General features: G+C 50.0%; 2 protein-coding genes across 6 annotated transcripts in view; one reads left to right on the top strand and one right to left on the bottom strand.

Annotated features, from left to right (window-relative positions):
* MANBAL (mannosidase beta like) overlaps nt 1–25833 on the top strand; it is a 634273-nt gene that overhangs the window by 121924 nt on the left and 486516 nt on the right. The window lies entirely within an intron of this gene.
* SOGA1 (suppressor of glucose, autophagy associated 1) overlaps nt 1–25833 on the bottom strand; it is a 90040-nt gene that overhangs the window by 22103 nt on the left and 42104 nt on the right. The window contains exons 4-12 of the mRNA XM_050806989.1: nt 20943–21005; nt 18627–19808; nt 15928–16068; nt 12963–13088; nt 11497–11727; nt 8642–8746; nt 7530–7697; nt 5677–5928; nt 332–403 (exon numbers count right to left, since the gene is read on the bottom strand). Of these exons, the coding sequence (XP_050662946.1) occupies nt 332–403; nt 5677–5928; nt 7530–7697; nt 8642–8746; nt 11497–11727; nt 12963–13088; nt 15928–16068; nt 18627–19808; nt 20943–21005 (2340 nt within the window). The remainder of the gene's footprint in view (nt 1–331; nt 404–5676; nt 5929–7529; nt 7698–8641; nt 8747–11496; nt 11728–12962; nt 13089–15927; nt 16069–18626; nt 19809–20942; nt 21006–25833) is intronic.

The raw sequence follows: 25833 nt of genomic DNA, 5'->3' as shown, positions 1-25833 counted from the left end.
ACCCACCCAAGGAAAGGGACCACTTAGAATTTAATCCAAATGTGGTGACTGCAACAAAGCATCCAGTGGCCCCTGCTCAGCTGGCGGTGGGCTTGTCTTCTCCCTCCTCAACCCTACTCCCTCACTTAGCCCAGTCCCTGGGTGTTCTTTGTCTTTTTTTTTTTTTTTGAGGCAGGAACCATGAGATACAGACTCTAGGGCTGAGGGGCCCAAGGTGCAAGGGTGTGACCTGTGAGACAGGGTTAGCAACTTCTGTCATGTCCCCCACGAGCAGGGACCTTTATGGTGTAGCCAGGGGCCAAGATAACATGGCAGCAGCCGCCCCACTCACCTCCTTCCAGCTGTTGTCCTGCTTCTCCAGCTCCGAGTGCTTCAGGACCCAGGGGTCGGCAGCCTTCTGCAGCTGGGCAAGGGCAGAGAGGGTGGGTCGGTAATGGGCAAAGCTAGTAAGCAGAACCCCACTCTAAGCAAAGCCACTCCCCAGACTCTACTCTGCAGCCCACATAACCTACATCATGGACCAGGGGCCACCTTCTCAGTGGGTAGCAGCTCAGAGCACGCCCCTCTGCCTGGTGGATTTGGAAAATGATAATAAAAGCAATTACTTGCAGAGATCCTTCTAGATGTCATTATACCTAATATAGGAACAGCCATTACTATGTGAATTCATTGCACAATTCACAGAACAGCTAGACCAGCTAAGCAGCAGCCACATCCAATCAGAGTGGCAAATGTAAGATCCAGGCACCCCCACTGCTCCATCCACAGTGGCCATCATTCACAGATCCCAGCACTCTTTCCCGCTGGGCCTTGAGGGGCCTCTGCTTCCCTCCCTTCTTGGAGGTCCATCACCTCCAGGTGGCTTGTGATGGAACCCATCTCCTATGCACACATTAGTTAATTTTTTTTTTTTTTTTTTTCCCGAGACAGAGTCTTACTCTGTTGCCCAGACTAGAGTGCCGTGGTACGATCTCAGCTCACTGCAACCTCTGCCTCCCAGGTTCAAGCGATTCTCCTGCCTCAGCCTCCAGAGTAGCTGGCATTACAGGGATGCACCACCTTGCCTGGCTAATTTTTGTATTTTTAGTAGAGACGGGGTGTCACCATGTTGGCCAGGTTGGTCTTGAACTCCTGACTCAGGTGATCCACCCGCCTCAACCTCCCAAAGTGCTGGGATTACAGGCATGAACCACTGCGTCCAGCTGCATTAGTTAATTTAATTCTCACAGAAACTGTGTATGGTAGGTGTTCCTGTGGTTATTTCCATTTGGCAGATGAGAGGATCAAGACTGAGAGAAGAGGTCGGGCAGCTGACTGAGTGAATGATCGTAACACCAGTGTAGCACTTCCCATTGCTGGTGACTCCATCTGTACCATCTGGCACTACAGCCTTCTCTGGAGGACTGCCTTGGGTAACCAGGACCCAATCACTGCCAATGACGGACAAAGACAGGGGTCCAGAAGACTGGCCCTAAAGGTGGACCCCTTGCCTTAAGGTGGACTAAACTGTGGGGTGATTTACTGTTTATACTCCTGGGCACATCATGGGGTCAGGCCAAGGGCAGATTTCATCTGAAAGCGTATCTTACATGGTTTCTTCCCCTTCCCCATCCTGGCTCCATCCGTTAACAAATCACTTGCACACAGGGTAACCAACTCATCTTGGTTTGCCCAGGACTTTCTCAGTGTTTGTACTGAAAGTCCCATGTCCCAGAACCCTCAGTTCTAAAAAAAACTAGGAGGCTACGGCTAGGACTATTCTAGTTTTAAAAGTCACAGTCTCGGGAATGCCCTCAGTCCCAGGCAAGCCGGCATGGGTTGGTCACCTTACTTGTACTTGAATCCATGTCTAGAGCTTTGCTTCTTAGAAACCCAACATGAGACAAACAGGGCAACAATGAAAATAACACTAGGCCAGGTGTGGCAGCTCACAACTGTAATCCAGCACTTCCAGAGGCTGAGGTGGGAGGATCACTTGAGCCTAGCAGTTTAAGATCAGCCTGGGCAACACAGGGAAACCCCATGTCTAAAAAAAAAACCACAAAAGTTGCTGGGCATGGTGGCTCACGCCTGTAATCCCAGCACTTTGAGAGGTCGAGGCAGGTGGATCACCTGAAGTTGGGAGTTCAAGACCAGCCTGACCAACATGGAGAAACCCTGTCTCTACTAAAAATACAAAAAATTAGCCGGGTGTGGTGGCGCATGCCTGTAATCCCAGCTACCCAGGAAGCTGAGGCAGGAGAATCGCTTGAACCCATGAGGCGGAGGTTGCGGTAAGCCAAGATTGTGCCATTGCACTTCAGCCTGGGAAATAAGAGCGAAACTCCATCTCAAAAATAAATAAGTAAATAAATACACAAAAGTTATCCAGGCGTGTTAGAGTGTGCTCCCAGCTACATGAGAGGCTGAGGTGGGAGGATCACTTGTGCCTGGGAGGCAGAGCTTGCAGTGAGCTGAGATGGTGCCACTGCACTCCAGCCTGAGTGATGGAGCAAGACCTTGTCTCAAAATAAGAAAAGAAAGAAACTAAGAAAGGAAGAAGAAGGGAGGGAGGGAGGGAAAGGAAGGGAGGGGGGAAATAATACTAACATCAGTGAACAGCAATGACAGATGAAGACCACAGAATCAAACCAAGCCCCAGACAAGGGTGGGCTTAGGAAGCACTTTGATTCTTGTGGTTATCTCACTTTATTTCCATAGCTGCCCTGAAAAATGAGAACGTCAAGTATGGTCATCTTTATTTTACAGATGAGGCCCAGAGATCAGAGGTGACTTGACTGGGGTTGTACCTGGTGGAGCCAGGTAAGGACTGGGGACTCCTGGTCAGAAGCTCTTTCCCACCAGCCACTCTGCTACTTTCACCAGTCTGGCTTAATCGTCAGTCCAGTGTAAAGAATGCTGCTTTGGGGGATTTGGTTTAAAGTGCAGGAGGAAGAGGAATGTCAGAGAGACACAAGAGGCTAGAGGGCTGGCAAGTCCCTGATGTGAAAACAACAGCAGGACATGGAATCTGTGCCCTGATGAGCTGACAAGACATGCCTGTGGGCTGATATGTCCCCCAGGGATGACACGAAGCTTGTTTCATAATTTCAAAATCATTTTAGAAATTTAGAAATATTTTGTTGTTAATAAAATAAGAAGGAATTATTCTTTTACAAACAGGAATTTGGCTTGATGGTGCAAACAGATGCATGCATCTGACCTGCTTTCCACATGGTACCTGGATTGTTCTGGAACTTGTTAGTCATCCTGCCATCCTGCACTCCCCAAGCACAGGCTCCTAGCAGGTGTGAACCTCACAGGAGCTCTGTCCCTGCAGGAGAGTGGGCATGGCCCAGGACCAGGAACTTTCCAGATTTGGGAGTTCTGCCAGATTCTGGTCCTCTCCCTTACTCACTTTATGACCTTGGGCCAATCACTTTGCCTCTGTCTCCTCATCTGAAAAAGGAGTTTCATGAACGTGACCTTGCAGGGCTGTTGAAGTACTGAAGAGAACATTAGGAAGAGGAAATACCTAAGATCAATAAACTCATGAAAAATGCTCACCTTCAGTAAGTCAGAGAAATGCAAAGTAAAGCAATGAGATAGCATTTCACACCCTAATTTGGGCAGACGTTTCAAAGACTGGTAATCACAGCAACTGGCAAAGATGGAGCAAAAAGGGCCTTCTCGTCCTTCTAACTGTGCAGCTGGTGGGAGGGTACAAGGGCAAAGCTTTTCTAGAAGGCAGCCTGGCAGTTACTATCAACTATAAATGCTTATGCCCTTGGATTTAGCAATTTAACCTCTAGGAATCTATCCTACTGAAATATTTATGCGTGTGCAGAAATATATGTGTGGAGATGTTCACTGAGGCACAACTTGAACTTTTTTTTCTTTTTTTAGATACCTTCGTATCTAAAAAAAAGTCTCACTCTGTTGCCCAGGCTGGAGTGCAGTGGCACAATCACGGCTCACTGCAGTCTTGATCTCCCGAGTTCAAGCAATCCACCCACCTCGGCCTCCCATGTAGCTGGGACTACAGGCGCACACTGCCACATCCAGCTTCAGGTCACAACTTTCAATAGTGAAAAACTGGAAACAATCTAGATTTAATCACTGTAGATAACAAATCATAGTATCTCCACACTGGGAACACCAGGCACCAGGCACACTGAATGAGGAAGGCCTCCGTACTCTTTTGTAAACAGCTCTCCAGGAAAGAGGCAAAGTATAAATAAATGGACATTACAACTTGATTAATGATTTTAAAACAAACGAACAAAACCCTGTAAATATAAATAGCAAGAAAGGCCCAGCTACCTGGGACGCTGAGGTAGGAGGATGGCTTGAGACCAGGAGCTCAAGCCCAGCCTGGGCCATACAGTAAGACCCCATTTCTTACTGTGAGCCACTGCACCTGGCCTAAAAAAATTTTTTTAATTAACAAAAAATGACAAGAAATGGAGGGAGTAGGTTGAAATATGCCTTTGTAATATTTGGACCTTATATAAAGATGAAGTCCTGGTTTATGTGATTAAAATTAAAAGTAAGGCCAGGCGCGGTGGCTCACGCCTGTAATCCCAGCACTTTGGAAGGCCGAGGTGGGCGGATCATCTGAGGTCAGGAGTTCGAGACCAGCCTGGCCAACATGGTGAAACCCCATCTCTACTAAAAATAAAAATTAGCCGGGTGGGGTGGCAAGCGCCTGTAGTCCCAGCTACTCGGGAGGCTGAGGCAGGAGAACTGCTTGAACCCGGGAGGCAGAGGTTGCAGTGAGCCGAGATCGCACCTCTGCATTCCAGTCTGGGTGACAGAGTGAGACTGTCTCAAAGAAAAAATAAATTAATTTAAAAAAATAAAATAAAAGTAAGGCTGGGCATGGTGGCTCACGCCTGTAATCATAGCACTTTGGGGGGCTGAGGCGGGAGGATCACTTGAGGCCAGGAGTTCGAGACCAGCCTGGCCAACATGGTGAAACCCTATCTCTACTAAAAACGTAAAAATTAGCCAGCCGTGGTAGCACACGCCTGTAATGCCAGCTACTGAGGAGGCTGAGGCGCATGAATCACTTGAACCTGGGAGGCGGAGGCTGCAGTGAGCCAAGCGTGCACACTGCACTCTAATAAATAAGTAAATAAAAATATAAGTGAAAGGAAGGGAAAAGTCAAAATCAAGAGTGGAGCAGAGCAGCATATGGTAGGTGGCGGCTGGCTGCATGAAGTGAACTATAATGGGGAGTGAGGGTCAATGATTGCTTTTCCTTTCCTCCTTCTTTTGATTGAAGGCCTCCCAATTTTCCCATGGGAACCACTCTTAGTTCCTCCCTCTTGGTTCCTGAGTTTGGGTAGGCTCCAGGGATGGGCACAGGACCCATATCTGGCCAATCCACTGTACTTGCTAAGCTGTAAGATATGAGCATGAAACTAATGGTGGCCATATTTGGGAACAGCTTGTTTAAAAGTAAAGCTAACACAGAGGAAAGCAGGCCTGACAGGCAGAGGCAGAAAGGAAGATCTAGTTCCCACTGCATTCTCTAAGTGCCTGGATCCAGCTATACCCGAAGGAGATGCTGTGCCAGACCTCACTGGATGAGCACCTAGATCCAGCTATACCTGAAGGAGTTCCTGCTTCTGAATCATTTCTGTAGCAACTCTCCCTTGCGGGTGGAAGTAGCTTGGCAGGGGTGGGCCTCACCTGGCTTAGGCGGTTCTGCAGCTCCTTCACCTGCTGCTCCACCTGCTGCTTCTCACCCTGCAGCCGCTCCACCAGCTGCAGCTTCTCCTGGCTCCAGTTGCGCTCGCTGATCTGCAGCTGCCGCGTCAGCTCCATGACAGCGCTGTAGGACTCAGCCAGGAGGTGCTGCTGCTCCTCACGCTCCCTCTGTAGGGCTGCCTTCCAGTCGGGCCCTGCCCGCTCCCCAGCCCCCTTCCCCGCCTTCAGCTCCATCTGCGGAAAGAAGCAGACTGAGCAGCTGGCAGCAGGAGGCCACTCCTCTCGGCCCTCCTCTCTCCTTCCCTCCCAGGTGCCAGCAGGGGAAAAGGAGAGAGGTCCCTCAGAAGACCCCTCACCAGGGACTAACCCAGCTTAGTCCTCCCCACTCAGAACTAACCCCTAACCCCTCCACACAATAAGGGTTTGAAGAGTTCTTTCTATAAGCCAAGCTCTGCTGTGGGCTTTTCAGGTATGATGTCATTATCCTCATGAAAACTCTGCAAGATTACTAGTGGTCACTCCAGCAAGAGTGACCTCAGGGTGGCAGGAAGGGGAATGTGCAACCTTTAGACTCAGTGCCCCGCATTAACCCCCATGGGCTGGTCAGGTTCTTGGTGGGAGGAGCACCTGAAATGCCCAGGTCTTTAGGGGCAGCAGGTATAGTGGACAGTGCAGATGGAGGGAGCTGTGAGAGCTGCAGAGAGGGTTAGGAGGGGAGAGTAGTGGCCCCAGGAAGCAGCCAGGAGACTGTGAGCAGTGGGAAGAAGGTGGAATTGGGGCTGGGCATGGTGGGTCACGCCTGTACTCCCAGAATTTTGGGAGGCCGAGGCGGGCAGATCACTTGAGATCAGAAGTTCAAGACTAGCCTGGCCAACATGGTGAAACCCTATCTCTACTAAAAATACAAAAATTAGCTGGGTGTGGTGGTATGCCATCTATAATCCCAGTTACTTTGGAGGCTGAGGCAGGAGAATCGCTTGAACTCGGGTGGCAGAGGTTGCAGTGAGCCGAGATTGCACCACTGCACTCCAGCCTGGGTGACACAGTGAGATTCTGTCTCAAAAAAAATAATAAATAAATAAAAAAGGAGGTGGAATTGGGGTCACAGGGAGCCAGGGGTTAGAGGTTTGGGGGAGCAAGGGCCAGTCTGCCACTTATTAGCCGGGTGACCTTGGGAGATAAATTTAACTCATCTGTGCCAGTTTTGTCACCTGTCCAGCAGAGACCATCGGAGTGCCTGCCTCCCAGAGGCTGCTGCTGCCTGGGAAGACAGTTTGCGGCAGGGGCAGGCTGGATGGAAGAGGCTGGAGCCTGAGCTGTGGGGTCAGAGCATTCTCTCCGAGTGGGAGGAAGCCTACCCTCTCACTCTTCAGGCCAAAGGAGGCGGCAAGTCAGCCTCAGGCGCACAGCAGACCCCAAACCCAAACCCCCAGGGCTCCCGGTTAAAGCTCCTTTGGGCACGCTGGGGAGTTGCGGGGGGCCCCCAGTTTGAGTGGAGGGAGCAAAACAGAGCCAGGTAGTGGGGGCTGAAGGAGTGTTTATGAGGAAAGGAAGGAGCAAATGAGGACAGCAGGCAGTGGGGGTGCGCGCCAGCCTCACCTGTGAGCCCAGGGTGCAATCCCTCACCTTCCTTCCCTTCCCCCATGACTCCCATTCCCCACCGTTTCTGATACCCTTGCTGTGTGACTTTAGGCAAGTCTCTTGCCCTCTCTGGGCCACAGGTGAAGCAAAGGGGCTCTTATTCCTCTAGGAGCATGGCCTTGGCATCCTACTCCGATCTGACAGCTAAAGGCTTGGGTGAGAGGGGAGAGGCCTCTGACAGGTGGGGGGCTCACCTGGGTGGTATGGCCCTTGAGCTCTGCCCGCTCTGTCTCCCAGGTAGCCTTGGCCTTAGCAAATTGTTGCTGAAGCTCCGTCAGACCACGGCGTTCATCCCGGAGAAGCCAGCACAGCTCCTTCAGCGTCACCTTCATGTCGGCCAGTGTCTTGATGTACTCATTGGGCTGCAGACAGAAGGCAAAACCTGAGTCAAGAGCCTCGGCGGGTAGGGGGGGGAATCTGGGCTCAGAGAACTCACCTAGGAGTCCAGCTTGGGACTCCACGAGGCCTCAGGCAAGTCCCACGGCCTCTCTAGGTCATCTCACCCATAACATGGGAATGACAAGCCCAGCCCTGGCTACCTCCTAGGCTGACATGAGTCCCAAATCTGACACCAAGAAAAAAAACCCTGCAGTTACAATAATAATTATTCAGCCTAACTCTGAGCTGAATCATCTGGCTTCTTCAAGGCTCTGTAGCGTCTGGGCCGTGGGTCTTTCTCCTCACTCAGGATCCTCTCTGACACACGCAGGCCAGTGTGGGGTCAAATTCATGCAGACTCCCTCAGTTTGCCTGACTTGGTCCCAAATCTTCTTTCCTGGGCCCATGCTCTCATTTCCCATCCCTACCCCAGCTTACCGTGTGTGACCCTGGGATCCGGACCACACTGTTCTCTCTGACTTATGGCTTGATTTGAAGGTTCCTGACCCTAGACCACAAGGCCCCTCTTCAGATGCCTCTAGCCTGATGTCCTTACCCTCACCATGTACCTCCCAAGCCATACTCAATACCAAAACACCTTGCCACACCTTAGCACACACAGTTCTCTTGGTCCAGAATAGTCCCCATTCTCTATTAGGTAAACTCCTATACATCCTTCAAAACCCATCATCCATGACCCCTTCACTGTGATGCTGTCCCCTATACTGCAAAGAGAATTACTTGCTGTCTTGCTTATGACCCCACAGTCCATCATCTGGATTCTGTTACTGCCCTGGGATGACCAGGCAATAACCTTCTGCAACTCCAGTGTCCAGGAATGGGGTCAGAGAAAGCAGTAGGAATTGATCACTGAGCAGACAAAGGAATGAATGGACACAACAGGACCGCGAAGGGGCTGGAAACACACCGTGTTCTGGGTCCAGCTGTCTCCCGTGCAGGCCTTGTTATCAGAATGCTGAGCGTTTATCTCCTCTTCCTCCATCAGCAGGTACAGCTCCTTCATGCTGTTCACCTGTTTTTTAAAAACCATGCTTAACTGCAGGTGGGAAGTTTTCCCAAATTTTAATTCCAACCTTGGGCACCGTATAGGTTGAGGAGCACGGTCGGACAGTCAGGCCCTCCTAGCCTCCCACGACATCTATTCTGCCCCAAAGACCAGGAAGCATCCCTGAGAGTCACTCTGAAATAACCATGTTGACAGGCTGGGTCAAGGCAGGCACTGCGGTTGAAATGAAAAGGCCATGTGCACTCCCACAATGCTACATAAGGGTGACCAAAGGTTTGGGTGGACAGAAGTGATCTTGCTGGGGGCTTGGATTTATTGCTGATGGATTCTGGGCAAGAGTCCAGGGCCAGCCAAGGAGATCAGGGACCTAGTTTAGGATGGAAATAAGGCAAAAGGGAATGAGTCATCTTCTGTGCTCAAGCAATCCTCCTGCCTCAGCCTCCCAAAATGCGGGGATTATAGGTGCGAGCCACCGTGCCTAGCATGATTATGTTTATATCTTATTAATTATGCCTATTTTGGTAAATGTACATATTTCTTAATTAGAGGCATATATGTTATGTAATTTTCTGTGTCTCTTTATTTTTTTTGAGACGGAGTGTCACTGTGTCACCCAGGCTGGAGTGCAATGGCATGATCTTGGCTCACTGCAACCTCTGCCTTGCAGGTTCAAGAGATTCTCCTGCTTCAGGCTCCCAAGCAGCTGGAACTACCGGTGTGCGCCACCGTTCCCAGCTAATTTTTGTATTTTTAGTAGAGATGGGGTTTCACCATGTTGGCCAGGCTGGTCTCTAACTCCTGACCTCAAGTGATCTGCCCACCTTAGCCTCTCGAAGTGCTGAGATTACAGGCGTGAGCCACTGCACCTGGCCAATTTTCTGTTTATACTCTATTTTTTCCTTTCCTAAAGTAAGTTTCTTTCTCTTTTACTCTAGGATATGGAAATGGCTAGAAAGGTTTTCACCAAATGTGGAGGGTTCAAGTCAGACAAACTGACTTAAAATACAGACTGTGTGGCCTGCAGGTCATTCCCTTAAACTGGGCTTCGTCCAGAGGACCGTGAGACTTCCAAACAGGTGAGAGGGCTCCTCTGTTTCCAAACGTCACAGAAGAGACAGCTTCAGACAAGAGGCTCGAGGCTGATGCTCCCAGGGCGGCCCTGTGTCAGGCACTGCAGGGTCCGGGCAGCAGGGTGTGGGCCCATGGAATGGCGGCAGGGACTCTCCCATGAGGCCCTGGGGAGGAGCTAGTGGCCTTCGAGAATGATGAGCTCCACTGAGATAGGGTGATGCAGGGTCTTGCTATACACTCAGGTCTAACTGTCATGCCTGGCTCCTAGGGCATCTGGGCTCCTCTGGAGTACCCCTGATGGCGTACATGGCAACTTGAGGCATGCCAATGCTCCCTATTTGATCTGGAAAGGGGCCTACAGACAGTAGCCTGGACGAGGAGGGCCAAGCCTGGGCTAGATTCGAGGTACCTGAACCCAAAAGGACAAGGCCAAAGTGAGCAGTGTCAACTAAGATGAGTGTGACCAAGGTCTGACATCCTTGTAAGTCCCCTTCTCCTCCCTGCTGCTGTGCTGATGACAGGAGACAGGGGCTTTGAGCAGCAGAGGGTCCTGCACAGACTGGGGCACGAATGGGCCAGGTGGGTCCTTTCTAAGCTTCACACATTCCCAAAGCTCTGCCCCCACACATTTCCTGCCACACCCTAATACCACCTGTACTATCACCAGTGTTTTTAAGCCAGCCTACTCCCTCTTGTTAAATAAACATATCTTTCGGCTGGGCATGGTGGCTCATGCCTGTAATCCCAGCACTTTGGGAGACCAAGGGGGATGGATTACTTGAGGTCAGGAGTTCAAGAGACCAGCCTGGCCAACATGGAGAAAACCTGTCTTTACTAAAAATACAAAAATTAGCTGGGTATGGTGCCACGTGCCTGTAATCCCAGCTACTCGGTAGGCTGAGGCAGAATTCCTTGAACCCGGGAGGTGGAGATTGCAGTGAGCCAAGATCGTGGCACTGCACTCCAGCCTGGGTAACAGAGTGAGACTCTGTCTCAAAAAAAAAAAAAAAAAAAAAAAAAAAAATTCTGGGAAGGGGCCCAGGGCACTGAATAAAAATGTATACCTGTACCTGATGCTACTACAAAACTAGATTCCTACATTCACCTCGATACTGCTGCCTCTGAGGACTCTGTGTTAAAGACCTGCCAGCCCCAAGGATCCTTTCTGCTATTGAGGCCGGGACGAAGCGTGTCATCTTCCTCATGGTACCCCCAGCAAGCACCCTCCACATGCCCAGTAAAGAGCAACGATGGCCAGGTGCGGTGGCTAACACCTGTAATCCCAGCACTTTGGGAGGCTGAGGCGGGCGGATCACATGGTCAGGAGTTCGAGAGCAGCCTGGTCAACATGGTGAAACCCCATCTCTACAAAAACTAGCAGGGCATGGTGGCAGGCGCCTGTAGTCCCAGCTACTCGGGAGGCTGAGGCAGGAGAATTGCTTGAACCTGGGAGACGGACGGAGATTGCAGTGAGCCGAGACTGTGCCACTTCACTCAGGCCTGGGCGACAGAGAGAGACTCCATCTCAAAAAAAAAAAAAGGAGCAACGAATGCAGAGAAGGAAGCTTGCATGCTGATGGCAGGTATGCGAGTCTAGGAGCTGTGTCAAATCCAGCTGGGCGTCCCTTTCCTGTCCCTCTCTCCCCAGCCCATACTCCCAGTCCCAGTCCCAGGCCCAATCTTACCTCGAGGAAGTCATCCCCCTCGCTGGGCAAAACTTTGCCCTGCCGCCAGCGCTTGAGGAACCACCTGAGCTTCATGAAGAGCAGCAAGAAGTTGTGCTTGAACTGCTGGGACTCCTGCACCAGCATGTTCTTCTCCTGGCTCCAGAATTTCTGCTCCAGCCTCCGCTGGAGGCTCAGACTCTGCAGCTCAAACTCCCGCCTCAGGAGCGCCCTCTGCTGGTCCTCCTTCAGCTGCCGGGGGACAAGAGCTTGAGCAATCCCAGGGCCCTTCCCTCTCCCCCACCCCTTTCCGGGCCCCTGGAGTGGGGCAGGGAGGAAAGTCTGGGTGGTGCCTGTGAGTGATCCCTGCCCGGGATCCCACCACGCGTGGCGCAGTCTATTCAGATGAGCACTGCCCTCTGCTACTGCAGCCACAGTGACACATCACTGAAGGAGCTGGGATTTGACCCTGGCTCTGACTAAAAAAACATGACATCATATACTGAGCACCTCCTGGGAACCAAATGTCTCACGTGGACTCTCATGTTCAGTGAGGAACCTGCGAGGGTGAGCGATGATAGCAGGGAGGGGTGACGCGTGGAGAGCAAAGGGCATGCCAGGGTTGAGGATGGCTGATGACTGGGCAACACCCTAGGAAAAAATGCAGAGTCACGGCTAACAGAGGGACCTGGATTAGAGGCCCAGCTCCGCTGCGCTCTGGATGTGCAACCCTGGGCAGAGCACTCTGGCTCTCTGGGCATCAGTTTCCCCATCTGCAAAATGGTGATAAGGGAGGGCACAAGGATTAAAAGACATAATGGGTGGAAAGTGCATTAGACAGGCCCAGCATACAGAAAGGGCTTAACAAATGTTATTCCAGAACTATTATCTTGATTAGAAGCCAGGTCTGATGAGGGCACCATTTCATAAATGGGAAACTGAGGTCCTGAGAGAAAACAGGACTGGCCCCAGGTCCCACAGGCAGCCAATGATAGTCCTATTACACAGCTAATGCACAATGGCACGTGCAATAACATCCCAGCAGGGCAAAGGGGCTGAAGACTCAGGTTTCCCTTAATTCTTTCATTCCTTTTTTTTTTTTTTGAGATCACTCTGTCACCCAGGCTAGACTGCAGTGGGACGATCTTGGCTCACTGTAACCTCTGCCTCCTGGGTTCAAGCGATTCTCTTGCCTCAGCCTCCCGAGTAGCTGGGATTACAGGCACGCACAAGCATGCCTGGCTAATTTTTGTATTTTTAGTAGAGGTGGGGTTTCACCATGTTGACCAGGCTGGTCTCAAACTCCTGGCCTCAAGTGATCTGCCTGCCTCGACCTCCCAAAGTGCTGGGATTACAAGGGTAAGCCACCACGCCTAGCCTCCCCTAACATTCTTAACTTCAGAGGGCCCATAGATCCTCAAGGCCTCTGCTTCCAGCTCAAAGAGGCTGTAGGAATAGCTGCCTGGAAAGCGCTGGGCACCACGCACCTGGACCATTTTCTGGTTGAAATTGTCGGCCTCCTCCTTTCGCAGCTGCCGCTCCTGGGAGAGCTGCTCTTGCAAGCCCCGGAGGCTGTCGTGGGCCTCAGCCAGCACCAGCTGCAGCTCCTTGATCTGTGGTGTGGACAGGGGACACAGATAATGAGGAGGGAGAGAGGGGAAGAAGTGGATAGAAATTGTGATCTCAGGATGACAGTGGTAGGGGAACGATGGGAAGTTGGACCCAAGCTGTCCAAATACAAATCAGGCAGAATGACTGTCCCCACCTTAGAGGGTCGTCATGATGATTAAATGAAACAGTACATATCAAATCTGGCTTTTGTTACCATTGGAACTTGATCTTTTCTCTTTGAAATTTATCTTAATAAGGTACTGGGGAAACTAAGTTTGATTCACAAAGATGTTCATTGTTTCATTGTTTATAATTGCAATATTTTAGAAACAACTTAGATACGAAATGATGAGACTTAAAAGACGTTTAATGGATCTATACATATGTAACAATCCATTCAGGGGTACCCTTAAGGACAGTGTCCTTATTTTATGTATGTTATTATGTTATACTTCAACAGAAAGTAGAAAAACAAAACCAAAAAAGCTATAGACCTCCATAGAAAAACATATAAAGGACATGGACACACACTAAATGTAACCATGGGAACTGTGTGAAGACCTTCTGACCTCTGACCTTCACCCTCCCCTCCCTCCCTCCCTCCCTCCTTTCCTTCCTTCCTTCCCTTCCCTTCCCTCCATCCCTCCTCTCTCTCTCTCTCTCTCAATGGAGTTTTGCCAGACTTGAGCACGATCTTGGCTCACTGCAACCTCTGCCTCCCAGGTTCAAGCAATTCTCCTGCCTCAGCCTCTCAAGTAACTGGGATTACAGGCGCCCGCCATCATACCTGGCTAATTTTTATATATTTTTGGTAGAGACAGGATTTTGCCATGTTGCCCAGGCTCATCTTGAACTCCTAGGCTTAAGCAATCTGCCCACCTGGGTCTTCCAAAGTGCTGAAATTACAGGTGTGAGTTACAGTGCCTGGCCCCAGAACTCCTACATAAAACATTCCTAGGTATGGCAAATGTCCCTCTGTGAAAGTAAACATTCATTATATGGTCAATAATATGATGATTTGGCAGTGGAAGGCACAGTGACTTGAGGTATATCTTCTATATCTGTTTTGCATTAAAAATTTTTGCAGGGCTACATACCGTCTGCTCCCTGGTATCCTCCTTGAACTCAGTGTTCAACAGCACTGGGCAATTGTCACTGCTCAATAAAGAGTGACTGAATGAAACAAATAATTGAATGTGTGCAGGAAATTATTTTTTCTACAGGTAAGCCTATAGAATAGGCCTACTTCCTGGCAGGGCACGGTGGTTCACGCCTGCAATACCAGCACTCTCGGAGGCCGAGACGGGAGGATCACTTGAGCCCCAGAGTTTGAGACCAGCCTCCTGGGCAACATGACAAAACCCTGTCTCTACTAAAAATATGAAAATTAGCTGGGCATGGTGGCACACGCCTATAGTACCACCTAATCAGGAGGGCTGAGGCATGAGATTCATTTGAACTCAGGAAATGGAGGTTACAGTGAGCCAAGATCATACCACTGCACTCCAGACTGGACGACAGAGCAAGACTCAGTCTAAAAAAAAAAAAAAAAAAAAAAAAAAAGAATAGGCCTATTTCCTTTTCTCAGAAAATGAGAACTGAGTTATCTCAGTTTTTTCTCTTTTTGCCATGGCTTCCAGGAGGCTCACTTAGAGAGTCTGATCCATCAGCTTCAAGTGAGCTTCTCCTTCCTACATAGTCATGGGCTGGCCTTCCTGGGACCACAGAGTTATCTTCCAAGAGATGCTCAGAAAAGTACTCAGGCTGGAAAATACACAGGACTCTGCAAGGTTCAGGGTTTCAGAGATACTCCACCCAGTCCACAGGAGCCTTTTCCTGCTTCAGGCTCATTATGAAAAGCAAGGAGAAGCTCAGTAGGCTTAGAAGGGGCTCAGAACTACCCAGAATTCCCTGAGGATCAAAGAATCCTAGCAATTCGATAGCCACCATTCACTCTAACCCTCCCATGTTACCAACAGGGAAGCTGTGGCCAGAAGGTAGAAACCTGTCCACGGTCACACAGGAACACTGGCAGAACTGAGACTTGAAGTCAGGTCAAGTCTGAATCCCACAGATGTGTCATTATCATCATAATCATCATCCTCCTCCTCATCCTCACCCAATGTGGGCCAGGCCTTAAGCTATGGCTTTTCATGTATTTAATCCTTTCAACAACCCTGTGAGGCACCTTCATTTTACAGGTGAGAAAACTGAGAATCAGAGAGGTAAGATGACTTATCCAAGATCTCACAGCCAGGTAAAGAGTGGATCCACAATTGAAACTCAAACTGCCTGACTATAGAGACTGCTGCCTTCCTGCTACATAAATAAGTAGTTCCATTAAATTACATAAGTTGTACTTTGGGAGGCTGAGGCAGGCGGATCACAAGGTCAGTAGATTGAGACCACGGTGAAACCCCGTCTCTACTAAAATTACAAAAAATTAGCCGGGCACGTTGGCGGGTGCCTGTAGTCCCAGCTACTCAGGAGGCTGAGGCAGGAGAATGGCATGATCCCGGGAGGCGGAGCTTGCAGTGAGCCAAGATCGCGCCACTGCACTCCAGTCAGGGGGACAGAGCGAGTCTCCATCTCAAAAACAAACAAACAAAAAATTACATAAATTGTTAAATTCCCAGTGGAATTTAATACAGAAAAAAAAAATAATTTATGAAGATGAGTTTATAAGTTTCCTTGGAACAGGCCATGAGAATGTCCCAAACTTCCTTATTTCCCCAAACCCATATCCTCACCAGCTAAGTGATATATGCACCACTCTGCTTTTGACAGGCCTCAGTCACTTTCCTCCTACCCAATCCCCTGCTTGCTCAGGCCTAGACCCACCTCAGAGGCATAGGAATCATTGTCTTCAGCTCGGTAAGGCCTGAAGCTCCGGCTGAGGTCGGGCTTAGAGTCCAAGTCACCAGTGCGGAAGGCCTCTCGGATCCTGGGTTCCCATTCCGGCAGGTCCCTGAAGTCAGGTGGCTGCACCCAGAGGCACAGGCAGAACAAACCAAATATCACCATGGGGAGGGGCCCGAGGGGTGCCAGAAACACCCACCCCAGGCCTCTGCGCTCCCTAAGAGGCTTGAACCACCCATCGGAGGGCTAGGACCCTGGTAGATTCACCTCTGCAACCCAGACCCAGCCCTGGCTGGAGCACTGCTGCCATTCAGTGAATGCTTGCAGAAAGGATGAATGACTAGGTCAGTGGGAAGTGATTTTGTGAATGTGTGTCTTGTGCACAAACCTTCTGAGTCAGCCCCAACTATCCTATCACACGTGTGACCTCTGTTCATCCCTCTTTCAAGAAGAACCAAGAGGGAGATAACAGAGCAATCTATGGGCACATGCCTATAATTCCATCTACAATTTGAGGCTGCAGCAAGCTGTGATCATACCAATGCCCTCCAGCCTGGGCAACAGAGCAGGACTGTTTCTTAAAAAAAAAAAAAAAAAAAAGGCAGTGTGCTTGCTTAAACAAGTAAGATGAAACTGGATCAACAGGTCTTGAGTTAAAGAAATTATGGCACATATCACTGTATAGTTATTAAAAAGAAAGTGCTAAATCTCGGAAGGGCGCGATGGCTCACACCTGTAATCCCAGCACTTTGGGAGGCCGAGGCGGGCGGATCACAAGGTCAGGAGATCGAGACCACAGTGAAACCCCGTCTCTACTAAAAATACAAAAAATTAGCCGGGCGCGGTGGCGGGCGCCTGTAGTCCCAGCTACTCAGGAGGCTGAGGCAGGAGAATGGCGGGAACCCGGGAGGCGGAGCTTGCAGTGAGCCGAGATCGCGCCACTGCACTCCAGCCTGGGCAACAGCGTGAGACTCCGTCTCAAAAAAAAAAAAAAAAAAAAAAAAAAAAAAAAAAAAAAGAAAGTGCTAAATCTCGGAAGGGCGCGATGGCTCACACCTGTAATCCCAGCACTTTGGGAGGCCAAGGCGGGTGGATCACCTGAGGTCAGGAGTTCAAGACCAGCCTGGCCAACATCACGAAACCCCGTCTCTACTAAAAACACAAAAATTAGCCAGATGTGGTGGGACATGCCTGTAATCCCAGCTACTTGGGAGGCTGAGGCAGGAGAATCACTTGAACCTGAGAGGTGGAGGTAGCAGTGAGCTGAGATCGTGCCACTGCACTCCAGCCTGGGTGACAGAGTGAGACTCCGTCTCAAAAAAAAAAAAAAAAAAGAAGAAGAAAAGAAAGAAAAAAAGAAAGCGCTAAGTCACTCTCTTTCCCTGGAAATGAAAAATTCCCTGCCATTGCTCTGAGGATGAAGATCAAATCTCCCCCATGCTCAGTGCAGTCCAGCTTCATGTTGTCTCTTCACTCAGCGCCCTGGACACACCACACTCCTTCCGCCTCTGATCTGAGCTGTGCCTTTGTACAGGCTAGTTCCTCTGCTGAAAACCCTGTTCCCCCAGCCATTCATCCCTCTGACCTCTGGTCAGATCAGACGCCCTCCCTCAGCACAGGGTCCAGGTCAAGTTCCTTGTTCATAAAACCATGTACCTTTCCTTCAGATTCCTCTCTCAGTGTCTAATTGCACATTCACTGACGTGATATTTTGGATGACTCTGCCCACTAGATGATAAGGGCAATGAGAGGGGGAATCATATCTGTTTTTGCTAATCATGACACCTTCAGCAGTGAGCACAAAAAGTGTGTGAACAACAGACAAGCATCATAAATGAACAAACTGATACACTGCGTAAAAAATATAAGGTGTATAGTAACAACAGATATAAAACAATCTGGGTGGAAAAACAAATATATGATACATATGTAGACAATGATTTAGAAGGGCAAGTTGCCAAGGATGAAATATTTTAGATCCACTCCACTAGACACACAAAAATACTGACCATTTAAAATGTGACTATCAGGCCACGCACAGTGGCTCACACCTATAGTCCTAGCACATTGGGAGGCTGAGGCTGGTGGATCACTTGAGCTCAGGAGTTCAAGACCAGCCTGGGCAACATGGCGCGATCCCATCTCTACAAAAAAATTTAAAAATTATGGCCAGGCACAGTGGCTCAGGCCTGTAATCCCAGAACTTTGGGAGGCAAAGGTGGGCCGATCACTTAAGGTCAGGAGTTCGAGACCAGCCTGGCCAACATGGTGAAACCCCATCTCTATCAAAAATACAAAAATTAGCCAGGTGTGATAGAGGGCGCCTGTAATCGCGGCTACTTGGGAGGCTAAGGGAGTAGAATCGCTTGAACCTGGGAGTTGAAGGTTACAGTGAGCCGAAATTGCACCACTGCATTCCAGCCTGGCTGACAGAGCAAGACTCCGTCTCAAAGCATAAAAAATAAAAATTAGCTGGGTGTGGTGGTGCTCACTTGTAGTCCCAGGTACTCAGGAGGGTGAGGGGTGAGAATGGCTAGAGCCCAGGATATCAAGGCTGCAGGGAGCTGAGACTGCACCACTGCACTTCAGCCTGGCTGGCAGGGAGAGACCCTCTCTCAAGAAAAACAAAACAAAACAAAGGAAAAAAATAAATAATAGGATTTGTGCATGAGACACCTTACCTGAAAGTCTGAGCCAAGGTCTTTTGCCAGAAGAATCTCCTTGGAGAGCCCCTGGGAGCCCAAGGGGGGCAGTGATGAGAAGGACTCCTGCTGCTCCTTGACAGAGTCCCCGAGGACTGCGTCTGCCTTCCGCGTGAAGGCGTTCAGCTCCTGCTGCAGCATGCTCAGGCGCACCAGGATGGCATGGATGAGCTTGGTGTCCCTGGGGCCCTCGCTGTTGTCCGGGGCCTCATGCAGCCGGAAGTCAGCACACTCATTGTCCAGACACAGTCGGAGGCTAGCCGAGAAGCCATTGGCATCAGCCACCAGGACATCGATGGCCTTACTGACCAGGGCGGCCTGCTCCCTCAGCCCAGGCAGCGCCTCAGCCTCCCTGGCTCTGCAGAGGCGGGCCGCATGGGACTCGTGTGTCTCGCCCAGGGGAGCAGGCACACACTGGGCAGAGTCCCCGGCCTCGGCGTCCGTCTCCAGCATGGGCCGCGTACTCTGGCAGGAGGCGAGGTCGCAGCGCTGGAGGTTGGAGAGGAGCACGCGGTTCTCGTACTGCAGCTTCTTGACCTTGCCGCTGAGCTCGCCGATCTGCAGCTTGGCGGCCGCCAGCTCCTCCTGCGAAGGTTCGCTGAGCACGGAGCAACTGTCCTCCGACAGCGCCACGTCCAGCTCGTGCTCCGAGCGGAACTTGGCCAGCTCGTTCAGCAGCAGCTTGTTCTGGTCCTCAAGCTCGGCAGAAGAGCGCCGCAGCAGCTCAGCCTCCTCTTCCACGAACTGCAGGTGTCGCCGCAGCTCTGCCAAGCTCTCCCCGCACTCGCTGCCACCCAGCGCGGAGAAGGCCAGGCGTGCCTCAGGACCCCCACAGCCACCTCCGTGATCCTTCATGTCGTCCATCTCAGCCCGCAGGCCTCGGTTCTCCACCTCCAGCTCGACAATGCGGCGGCTCAGCAGATTGGCTTCCTCCTCCACCAGCTTCAGGTGCACCTTCAGCTCGGTCTCCCGCGAGTGGGGGGCATCCGCCAGCTCCTCGGCTGACAGCGCACTGTCCAGGTCCCCATAGAGCGAGCGGTACTTCAGCAGCTCCTCCTTCATGCTGTCGTTCTCCTTGGCAAGCTTAGTGAGCTTCTTGCACATGAGGGCCGACTCCTCCTTTGCAAAGTGCAGCTGGCACTTCAGGTCTGCACTGTCCTCCTGGGGCCACGGAGACAGACACAACCCAGGAAGGTTAGTGCTGGGAGGCTCAGTACCAGCCACGGCATTTTGGGGAGCACTAACTATATGCTGGGAACACAGGGTTGAATCAGACACAGCCACACCCTCAAGGAAGTAAGGGTCCTGGGGAGATGCAGAGGGGTAGACGTTGAAATGACAGCAAGGATGGGGCACCACACATAGCCTGGGAGTCCAGGAGCAGGTGACATATTGATGAGCAACTGCTGCTACTACAGCTTCATCAGTAAAATGCGGCAGTAACATTACCTCCCTCCTAGAGCCACAGAGGGGATTAAATGAGCTAAGGATGAAAAGGGCCTGGCATTCTGACAATCCCAGACTACTAGGAGCTAACGGTATGTGGCCTTTGCTGCATATAGTAGTACTTTATCCAATTCTTCCAATGAACCCCAAGACAGGGATAGAGAGGGAATGGAGCCCAGAAACTCAAAATGACTCACCCCAATCACATGGCAGTCAAGTGGCAGAGCCAAGATTCAAGCCTCGGTCTCCAACTCTAGACCTTTGGATTTGACTGTAGTGCTGCTTGCTAAGTTCCTGGCTGGGGTGGGGAGTGAGTATCTAAGCATCTAAGAACCATGGGCTCAGGATGTGGTTTTGGGAAATAAAGTGGGCAGTGAAACTAAGAAAATGAGCAAGGGGGCCGGGCGCAGTGGCTCACAACTGTAATCCCAGCACTTTGGGAGGCCGAGGCAGGTACATTGCTTGAGGCCAGGAGTTCAAGATCAGCCTGGCCAGCATGGTGAAACCCTATCTCTACTAAAAATACAAAAATTAGCCAGATGTGGTGGTGCACACCTGTAGTCCCAGCTACTTGTAGTCCCAGCTAACTTTTCAGGCTGAGGCATGAAAATTGCTTGAACCTGGGAGGTAGAGGTTGCAGTGAGCCGAGATTGTGCCACTGCACTGCAGCCTGGGCAAGAGAGTGAGACTCTGTCTCAAAAAAAAAAAAAAAAAAAAAAAAGAGAAAGAAAAAAAGAAAAGAAAATGAGCAAGGGGAGGACAGGGCAGAATCTGGGATCCCCAGGCCACTTAAGAGTCAGGCTCAGGTCTTCAGAATAAAACCTTCCTACGGGGGCTGCTGGGAATTACCTGCACTGAAGGCTTCTTATCGGCCTTCCCCAGGGAGCGGGTTCCTCTTTTCTTCAAGGAATGCTGAAGGGAGAATTAAAAAAAAAAAAAAGTCAGGACTGAAAGCTCATAGGGTGATGCACATGCAGACAGCTGTCACAGTGCCCAGGGTCCAGGGAGGGCCCCAGTCCCCAGGCCACCCCACCCTGACGGCACTGACTGTTGAGTAAGAGGAGCCCTCCAGATTACCCAGTGAGCAGCAATGGGAGACAGGCCAGAAGCACTGGAGATGATTCTGAAAACACCTGCTCAGGGCTCCTCCCCTATAGCCCATTCCCATGTGTGACCCAGCTGGTCTCGGCTAAGACTTGGAAAGCTGTGTTTCTGTTCTTGCTTGTCTTTCATGAAAGGATTTCCTGAGCACCTATCATGCGCCAGGTAGGTAGGTGTACAGAACACAGCAGTGAACCATGGAGGATGTTGCGGTGCTTTGCCCAGATTCCCCTTCGGAACTGAGACACTCATTCTCAGAGCTGAGACTTCAAAGCTGAGTACCCCTCCCAGCGGCAGCCACTGGCTGAGGGGAACCACCTTGTCCAAGGGCAGGTGCCATCCGTGGATGGAGCCCACATCCAGGGACGGGTCCATAACCTCTTGCCTCAGCTCTACAGGGAGGGCCATCCTAGCTCCGGAGCTCCCCATGGGATCTACCGGGATCACTGGCGTAATTCAGCTTCCAGCTCTGCCTCACTCCCTGGGGTGTTGTTCCCCAAGAGACTCTTCCATAAAGCTCAGTAGGCAAATCTCCACCTCAGAGAAAATCCTGTCCTCATGAAACTGACATCTAGTGGGAACTTTAATTTAGAATGAATACTAATGGATAAAATGAAAATGAGGGCTGGATGTGGTAGCTCATGCCTGTAATCCAACACTTTGGGAGGCCAAGACAGGAGGATTCCTGAGGCCAAGAGTTCGAGACCAGCCTGGGCAACACAGCAAGACCCTGTCTCAAAAAACAAATCCAGAAGCTAGCCAGGCATAGTGACTCATGCCTGTAATCCCAGTACTTTGGGAGGCTGAGGTGAGAGGACTGCTTGCGTTGAGGAGTTTGAGACCAGCCTGGGCAACACAGCAGGACTCTGCCTCAAAAAAATAAGATGTTTAAAATCCAGAAGCAATAGAGGAAAATATAGATACATTTGATTACACAAGCAAATTCTACATGGAAATAAAAACACCCTAAGAAAAGTAAAAATATAAATGACAAACTCTGAAAAAATATCTGTAATGTATAACACCAACAAAGGGTTGATATCCTAAATATGGAAAGAGTTTCACAAACAGAGCATTAAAAAGGTCACCAGACCTGTAGGAAAATAGGCTAGAGATATGAAAAAACAGTTCTCAGGAAAAGAAAGGCAAATGGATCATGGCACATGAAGATATCAAGGCACAAGAAGATATTCAACCCCACTCCTGTTAGATAAACGCAAATTAAAATTACACTGAGATACCGTTTCTCACCTATCAGATTGGCAAAAATCCAAATATCTGACGACATAGTCTATTGGTGAAGCTATGGAGAAACAAAAAGGTTCATAAATTGCTGGCAAGAATGCCAAATGGCACAAGCCCTACAGAGGGAATTGGAGGAAATGTTACAATAACAATTACTGAAGTTTCTCAATGTTTAAAGAAGTCATTCAATTAGATGCACGATTCCATTGAGCGCTTCCTCCCAAGAGAGGAGGGGAGATTCATGGTGGCGGTGGATGTATAAAACCATGCTTACAGGTTGTTTTGACTTTTCAAGGTGGGCTGGTATATTTCTGAAAATGGTCCCAGGTGATTTGGATACGTGCTTGCTCCCATCCCCGCCTCTCACACCCCATCCCTGAAAGTGACAGCCACTGATCTAATCCGAGTCCTATTTTTCTGAAACCAAGAGAGAGGGGCAGGGACTTGTCCAAGGTCTCACAGCACACCCACAGCTCACCTGGGACCAGTTCTTGACATAGCTCTTAATCAAATTCCAAAGAGTTGGTAGGAAAAAATGTGACTTCGCTGATGAGGGCCAGAGTGTAGCTAGCACAGTGGTTCTCAACCTGGTACACATGAGAATTACTTAAAAAAAAAAAAAAATACTGGTGGTCTGGGGTAGGTCTGAGACATCAGTATTTTTTAAATGCTTTCAGGTGATTCTGAAATGCAGGTCGGATCCACTGTGCCAGGCAAGGAGAGCTCCAGATGGACCCTTAAGTACAGAGTATCTGAAAGCCCAATCAAATCCTAAAGAGACCTTTTGAAATGCAAATGAGGCAGGAAGGCAGAGGCTGATATTTCAGACGCTGGGTGCCAAGAGCCAGGAGCCAGTATTTGAGAAGTGCTGACCTGGGAGCTTTCAAAAGCTGGAAGGGAAGGGGATGAAACAGGGCTATGGGTCAGAAAAGGAGTCCTTCCACAAGAGCCAGGAGGCAGCAGACAAATGCAGCCAGTGGGGCCCTGGACAGGGCACACAGAAGCAGACCCTGTGGCGAGTGCAAGGTGGGGGCTCTGGGCTCAGACCGTCAGGCTATGGAAGGATCTGGGCCCGCCTATTACAAGCTGAGTGGGAAGGGCTGTGGCCTCAGCTGGGAGTTGAACCCTGGGGCCCTTGCGACGCTGAGTTTATGATCCCTGGGTGAACCCCTTCCTCTCCCTGAAATTCCATTTTCTCATTTATAACATTGGACCATGGATTAGGTGACCAGAGCCACGCCAAGGACTGCAGGCTCCCTGGAGGAAGGAAGTGAAGCGACAGAGAGGAGAACCAGGGGTCTCCACAGGTACCAAGGGGTCAGGCATCACATGTGAATGAATGAGATCACCTAAAAGCCATTCATAGGACTGAGCGATCATGAGATTCACTGACATGGGAAAGTCTCCCAGACACTCTGTTAAGGGAAAGAAGTAACCAGCAAAACAAAACCTATAACCCAAATATGTCCACTAACTTTAGAATGGATAAAAAAACATGTGGTCTATCCACACAACAGAATATTTACTCAGCCACAGAAAGAAGAAAGAGGCTGGGTGCAGTGGCTCATGCCTGTAATCCCAGCACTTTGGGAGGCTGAGGCGGGCGGATCACCTGAGATCAGGAGTTTGAGACCAGCCTGGCCAACATAGTGAAAATGCGTCTCTACTAAAAATACAAAAAATTAGCTGGGAGTGGTGGCAGACTAGCAACATGGAGAAACCCCATCTCTACGAAAAATACAAAATCAGCCAGGCGTGGTGGCGCATGCCTGTAATCGCAGCTACTTGGGAGGCGGAGGTTGCAGTGAGCCGAGAGCGTGCCATTGCACTCCAGCCTGGGCAACAAGAATGAAACTCCGTTTCAAAAAAAAAAAAAAAAAAAAAAAAGAAAGAAAGAAAGAAATGGCTGGGTGTGGTGGCTCACACCTGTAATTCCAGCACTTGCGGAGGCCAATGCGGGTGGATCACCTGAGGCCAGGAGTTTGAGACCAGCCTGGCCAACATAGTGAAAATGCATCTCTACTAAAAATACAAAAAATTAGCTGGGAGTGGTGGCAGGCGCCTGTAATCCCAGCTACTAGGGAAACTGAGGCAGGAGACTTGGTTGAACCCGTGAGGCAGTGGTTGCAGTGAGCTGAGAGCACACCACTGCACTCCAGTCTGGGCAACAGAGCAAGACTCTGTCTCAAAAAAAAAAAAAAAAAAAAAAAGAGTTTCAAAATCTATAGAACTCTGCATTGAATGAGACTAGAGAAAGGCCTGGAAAGATACAAAGCAAACTGCTGATGCTGGGTCCGGCTGAGGAGTCAAACTGAAGACTTTCTTCTTTAATGTACGGGTTTTATTATTTCTATTATTTTTGAATAGATAACAAAGTCACATGGTTCAACATTCAAAAAGTACATAAAAGAATACAGTGAACCCAGTCACCCAGTTATCCTGCCCAAGGCAACCAACATAACCAGAGTGCTGCAGCTTGTCCTTAGAGGTATGCTAGGTATGCATCTGTGTGCTTTTCTAATGATATTTTTTTTTTTTTTTTTTTTTTTTTTTTTTTTTTTTTTTTTGAGACGGAGTCTCGCTCTGTCGCCCAGGCTGGAGTGCAGTGGCGCGATCTCGGCTCACTGCAAGCTCCGCCTCCCGGGTTCACGCCATTCTCCTGCCTCAGCCTCCCGAGTAGCTGGGACTACAGGCGCCCACAACCGCGCCTGGCTAATTTTTTGTATTTTTAGTAGAGACGGGGTTTCACCGTGGTCTCGATCTCCTGACCTTGTGATCCGCCCGCCTCGGCCTCCCAAAGTGCTGGGATTACAGGCGTGAGCCACCGCGCCCGGCCTTCTAATGATATTTTTGCTTCACTGAGTTTGTATTACTTTTTTAGATTAAAAAAATGCATATTCTGGCCAGACATGGTGGCTCACGCCTATAATCCCAGCACTTTGGGAGGCCGAGGCGGGTGGATCACCTGAAGTCGGGAGTTCAAGACCAGCCTAACCAACATGGAGAAACCCTGTCTCTACTAAAAATACAAAAGAAAAATTAGCCAGGCATGGTGGTGCATGCCTGTAATCCCAGCTACTTGGGAGGCTGAGGCAGGAGAATCGCTTGAACCCAGGAGGCAGAGGTGGCAGTGAGCTGAGATTGCACCATTGCACTCTAGCCTGGGCAACAAGAGCGAAACTCCGTCTCAAAAACAAAAATAAAAACAAAAACAAAACAAACAAAATGCATATTCTTAGCTGGGTGTTGTGGCACGTGCCTGTAGTCCTAGCTGCTCGGGAGGCTGAGGTGGAAGGATCACTTGAGTCCGGGAGGCAGAGGTTACACTGAGCCAAGATCACATCCCTGCACTCCAGCCTGGGCAATAGAGCCAGACCTTATCTCCAAAAAAGAA

Source organism: Macaca thibetana, chromosome 10, assembly GCF_024542745.1.
Source record: "Macaca thibetana thibetana isolate TM-01 chromosome 10, ASM2454274v1, whole genome shotgun sequence".
NCBI lineage: Eukaryota > Metazoa > Chordata > Mammalia > Primates > Cercopithecidae > Macaca > Macaca thibetana.
This window is presented reverse-complemented; position numbering and strand designations above follow the sequence as displayed.